Source organism: Phalacrocorax aristotelis, chromosome 8, assembly GCF_949628215.1.
Source record: "Phalacrocorax aristotelis chromosome 8, bGulAri2.1, whole genome shotgun sequence".
Lineage (NCBI taxonomy): Eukaryota > Metazoa > Chordata > Aves > Suliformes > Phalacrocoracidae > Phalacrocorax > Phalacrocorax aristotelis.
Window position 1 is genome coordinate 12,342,666 of NC_134283.1, and position 6,000 is coordinate 12,348,665.

At 50.2% G+C, this 6,000-nt stretch overlaps 1 protein-coding gene across 1 annotated transcript in view; it reads right to left on the reverse strand.

Moving 5' to 3' along the window:
- The window catches only part of LRP3 (LDL receptor related protein 3), a 28,218-nt gene extending 22,550 nt beyond the window's left edge, over positions 1 to 5,668 (reverse strand). Inside the window, exon 1 of the mRNA XM_075101408.1 lies at positions 5,001 to 5,668. Within this exon, the coding sequence (XP_074957509.1) occupies positions 5,001 to 5,067 (67 nt within the window). The 5' untranslated portion in view covers positions 5,068 to 5,668. The remainder of the gene's footprint in view (positions 1 to 5,000) is intronic.
- Between the last annotated feature and the right edge of the window lie 332 nt (positions 5,669 to 6,000).

A 6,000-nucleotide genomic window follows, 5' to 3' on the forward strand; every position in this document is an offset into this window, starting at 1 on the left:
TTGCAGCCTTCCAACAAGAACTTTGCTTATGTACACAGGCAAGTCACGTAATCAACTATTATCCTTCACTGTAGCTATAAAAAAGTCAACACACAATGTTAGTTTAGTACCTCTCAAATGTGCTACCAAAAGAAACAACTGCCAATCTATTCTAGGTTGTCTTCTGCAGGATTTCTTTTAATTGGGGAAGACAGAAGAACAACTATGCTAAAACATTCATCATCACAGCTAGTCACTCTATACCCTTAAATGTTGGAAGATAACTAAGGAGATTATCATCTTTAAATGTCTCCTCTGCAGAAAGCAAAGTTTGTTCCTCTCAGGTAAATGTCACCTTGAAAATAAACTGCTAAAGCTAACATGATTACCTTGACTAATCAAAGGCAATGAAGTTTTCAAAAACGTCCACTGCTATAATCAAAACAGGATGAGGCGGTGCTTGCAACACACATCTGACTTACAAATTAGTTTCCAAATACTCTTCACTTTCTCAGAAGTCTCCTCTCACAGTATATACTGTTAAAGTGATCTGGTAAGTGTAGTTACTACCACAAAAAATTTCCCGTGTCATTGTTGCTCCAGAGGTCAGTGTTAGCATGTAGTTCCATATTAGTTTCCCCATACATTCTTCAAGGCACTTCTCTAACAATTACAGTGTATTTCACTACCTGCTCTCATTTTAGCAGTCTTCTATAATCTACAAAAACAGGCTATTAATAAAATAAATGTTTAAAAGAATTAGAAAGGTTTAAAAGGTTACAAAAACTTAATTTACAACATCCCAGCCCAAGCACTCACACTGGCTTTATTTTGCATGTGTTGAGTCCTAAATCTTTTCATAGTCAATCTGTTGGCAAGCATTTAGTAAAAAAACATCATTAAAAAATGAACAATAGGAAGGGAGAGGAAGAGAAACCGTCCCTGTTCCCAACAGTCACTTAGGAAGCTGCTGACAATTAACACTATTTATGTCTCAGAGCAGCACGTAGGCGCGCAGGCCCCTATTGTCTTTGACACTGTCTAAACACATCACAAAACAATGACCCTTGCCCCGACCACCTCCTGGTATAACTTAAACCAGCACAAGACGAAAAAAGTACCTACCACTAAAGGGGTGGAAATAGAAAAGCTAAAAACAATCCATTGGCTTGCCAGTTCCAGCCCAGCCAGAGTTTTCAGTCACTGGTGGGTCTGAACAATCACCAAACAGCAGCAGCCCAGGTGCCCACAGCAGTCCTTCCCTGACTTATGTCTGGATGTCCACAATTTGGACTTTCTCCTTCCTGAAGCCACTGCTCCAAAAGCTAAACACAGACAGAGATTTCGGCAGGCACACATACCACTATGGACCTCAGGCTAACAGGCCCTGCAAACCAGAGAACAACCACTCCTGGGGTTGCCTGTTGCAGAGGACTTCAGCATACTACCATAAGGGCAAGGGCAGCGACTTCTCACTCCTTCTAAGTGGTTGCAGGATGGACCTTTTAGTAACACACAAGGGAAGGAGGGCAACTGAACAGCAGCGTACGTATGCTGCGGCTTGAGAAGAAACAGGCCTGAGCTGCAGATTTGTGTTAATAAGCATTAACACAATGTTCAAAGGACCATAACAGCACTGATTTTATTACATAATTAATGTACAGTAACATTTGTTATATGATAATAACAACGTGCCACATAATTATTTCCTTTGTTTTGTGACGCTAGCTTGCTCCCATAGGTCAATAAGCGCACCTAGGAGCAACACTACCATCCTGTTCCAGGAAACAGCTTGGCTCTCTTAACCCTCGCTCTGTGACAGAGCAGTGTGTCTGTTTGTGACAAACCTTGGATCACAGCAATAATGGTGACAGAACATTTACTCACACGGTATTAAAGCACTGCTATTCTTGTAACCATAGTAATATAGTCATAAAGACTGAGAAGAAATTAACCAGTGATTAAGTCACAAATTTAATTTCATTAAAATTAAAATATTTTGTTTTGCTCCAAAGAAAGTACATGAATATACTCTGCATAACTATTATCACCACAACCGAAAGGAATGTTTGAAGATGCCTTGTATGGAAACATCTAGGTCTGTACTACCATTACACAATCTTTTTTCATGCTTCCTACCCAAATTTTCCTGATGGCCATAACAGAATACGAGCTCCCAAGCAGAGGTTCCCTCGCACGGCTGATGAGGAGCCCCACGCCCTTTAAATGGAAATAAGTAGCATGAAGACAAGGGGCATGATAGAGTAGAATTAGCCAACTCTGAGTCTTGTTACTTTCTTCTGAGGACTGTTAAACAGATAGCCCCTAGTTCGCTAGCAGGACAGAGTTACAGGCAGCTTTGCACACCAGGCCTGCCAGCCACTGCGCAAAAATGCTTTCACCTCTGCAAATGCAAAACATCCATTGGCTGCTGTTGCAAGTTCTTTGCTCTCATTTTCAAGCTCTCTCACACTAAGAAGTCAGCAGTCAAGAACAACAATTCCTTAAAAAAAAGTCTAAGTTTCACATTAGGTACTTTCTTCAGAAACTGAATAAGCTTACAGTTTCCAGTATCTGTTTTCCTCGCTCTCAGTCTCACTCAAGACCATCAAATCAAACCACAAGAGTGCTGTAAACCAGTGTTTTCTGAAGCACTCAGCTCTCAAAAGTGTCAGAGGCCCAAAAGAAAGAACAGCCATTCCCTGCTGATTTTCTTGTCTCTTGTCAAAACAAAACCTTGTCAAAGTAAAAAAAGGTGAGAGACTAGGGTTATATTAGAAAGTTTTCTAGATGCTCTTTTTGTTAACAGTTGGACAGAGTTACGGGAAGGCCAGAAAAAACAGAAGCAGTTCAGTTGGCTTAAACTCCATGTAGGAAACTTACTGTGCCATTCACTTGGATTGCTAAATTATTTTCAGGGTGAGGTTTTCAGCTGGGGAAGCGGTTATTTGGATCAAAAGGGAAATCTACATCTCGGCACCTCTGAACCAAATGACATCTACCAGGCTTTTCCCACAGCCAGAAGGGAGAGATGTCAGCTTCGCTGTTTTAATTACTTGCTATTTGATAACTTTCTATGTCCTCCAGAATTTCTCAAGAATGAGAAACAAAATGGCCTCATGGAAGAACAGTTGCAACAAACCCAGTTCCAGTCTTTGGAGCAGCAGTTTACAGACGAGGTCACACACAGCAATGGTCAGTGGCAGTGCATTGATACAGGCACCAAACACCACATACAGCCTACAGGGGGATAAAGGAAATAAAAGAAAAGAATGGCAAGAAGCAAGAACCAAAAATAAGGATGAAAGGAAAGGACAGACAAGCAGGAAGTAAAATATAAAAATACTTAAAGCAGCAGCATTATGGGTTTACTGAAGCAGAATACCATACAAGCTTCCCACCTCTCATGTTTCTGAACTTCCACTACTGTCAGTTGTGCAAGGAATAGGAATAATACATTCCAGCTGAAAAGAAGAGCCAGACAGTGAAATTCTAGAAGTCATAGAAAGCAGAAATCTACTAAGCTTTCAACCTGGCATTACCCACAGCTAAATACAAGAAGTGTTCTCACTTAAACTCTGGAGTTTACATAATCTTTTGTTATCTTATTAATCATTTTAATAATAACCATAACATTTCTGTTAAACAACAAAACCTTTAACACAGGTCTGACCAGACCACAAAAAATCCCCCAAGAAATTCAGAGATATGACAGGAACTTGTATCTTTCTCTAACTTTAAATAAACAGCGCAGCAGACATTATCCTCGTGCTGTGCACATCACTGACATCACTTTAAGTCTCTGAAAAAACAAGTGTTGTACTAGCTAGAACGGATGTTCAAACTGTTTTGTAGTATAGATAGCTTTTTATATTGCACTTCCATTAGTTAAAATAGATACATTTGAAGTAACCAGAGCAGCTTTTAAACTTCAACTTCCTTCATTTTTCTAGGCAAACACTGATGTTAAAAAACACACAGAAATAGAACGAGCAGTCGGGCCACAGATACCCATTTCTGATCATTTACGTAACAAACACTAACTGTCATTTGGCATCATTAAAAATTAAGTCTAATACCCTGTATTAGCAAAGAGCTGTGGTTTTAGCACGTTCTACTTCGAGGAGCCGTAACAGTTTACCGAACAGCCGTCGGGACAGTTCAGAGCAGGCCCGGCACCCCTACGCTGCGCGCAGCAACACTTCTGACAACACTGCTCCATCAGAATCTTTTGGCAGCATGCTGGAAAGGAGCAGTCAGCTTTAATAACTCCCAGTTTCCATGTGCCCCTGTTACATACGCGGGGCCTTTCGCTCTCTGGTACTAGTCACGGGCATCAACGCTTCTCCCTAACAGAAAAACACATCTTCCCTGACAGAAAGGACTGACAGACTGAAAACCAGTAACACGCTTCATCACGTTGCCATAACTTAACACCTGCTGCGAAGCAGAGCGGAGAGCAATTGCTTCCAGCAGAAGGCAGGGAGGAGAGCAGAACATGGCAGAGAAACGGCGGCGGGGGGGGGGTGGTGGTGGATGTTTTTCCACCCTGCCACTCAGAGAAGTCACAGGCAGGCGAGAAACACGACCGAGCGCCGGGCAGGCGCGGCGGCACCGCCGGCCGTTTCGTAACGGCCCCGTGAGTCGCCGCCCGCACCGCGCCTCGCGGGAGTTGTAAGTCCGGAGAAGGCACCGATAACGTCTAAACTTTTTTTTTCTCCCCTTCCTCCAGGCTCTATGCGGGGCTACCGTGGCGGCTTCAAAGCCAAGGGCAAACCGCTAGCTTCCGCGGGGAGCGGGTAGAACCCCGCTCGGCCTCCCCGCCAGGCGCCCTGCGTGACCCGCAGCCGCCCGCCCCGTCAGAGCGCGGAGGGGCGGGAAGGGGACCCGCCGACACCGTTCTGCGTCGTCCCGTCCCGTCCCGCTCCCCACCTCCCCACCCGGTAACATCCCGTAGCGGACGAGGGGAGCCGGCAGCCCCGCCGTGCCCGGACATGCCCCGCCGCCGGGGAGCCACTCACCCAGGCAGATGGCGGTGAGCGGCACCAGCGCGCCCTGCCGGAGCTCCGCGGCCGCTGCCTTCTCCATGGCGGGTCGCCGCCGCCGCCCGCCCTTCAGCGCGGGGGGAACCACGGCAGCTCCGCGCCCGCCTCGCCTCTACGCCGAGCCACAGGAGCCGGCGGCGGGGCCAGCCCGCGCTTCCCCCGCCGGCTGGGGGGCCGAGAGTGGCGCTGGCGCCGGCCGCCGCCGCCGCAGCCCCATGGCCGGCCCGCGCTCCCCGCTCCGGGGCAGGTGGAAGAGGACAGACAGCAGCAGCGCCGCCGCCGCTCCGCCGCCGCCGCCCCACGTGACAGGTCGGCCGTGCAGCTGCGGCGGCCGGGCCGGAGGGCGAGGGGAGCGCCGCCCCGCTCCGCGCCTCGCCGCGCCCCGCACACCTGAGGGGCCGCCGCGGGCCAGCGGGCGGCGCAGGCGGAGCGCGGCCCGGGGCGGAAGGGAAGGCGAGGGCCGAGCCCACCCGCGCAGCGCCAGGCCGCCGGGCTTCCTCTCAGGCACGGGGCGTCCCGCTGCCGCCTCGCCCGGGGCCCCGCCGCCATGGCGCGCCGCGCCGGGCACGGGGGCGGCAGCGGAGCGCCCTGCGGCGGCTGCCACTCCGTCGGGCGGGCTGCTGGGAGCCCGCGGCCCCATGGCGGGAGGCCGCGCCCAGCGCCGCCGCGGCCCGCCGGCCCCCCCTGCCGGGAGGAAGGCGCGGGGGCGGGCGGAGCTGTACCCCGGCCGCCGCCGCCAGCCCTAACAGGGTTCCAGCTGGAGCCGCGCTGCGGGCCCCTGGGCGGCCGTGGGGGCTTGGGAGAGCTGCTGCGGGAGCTTCCGCCTGCGGCAGGGAACGCGGAGAAGGGCGTTAACATCGGCTGCCATCGGGAACGGCCGCAGGCAGAGAGCCGCGCTACAAGCTCGGCTGTCCCCCGGGCTCTCCGCTGCCTTCAAGGCACGCTGCCTGTCACTCGTGCGAAGGGACGCGGCCCA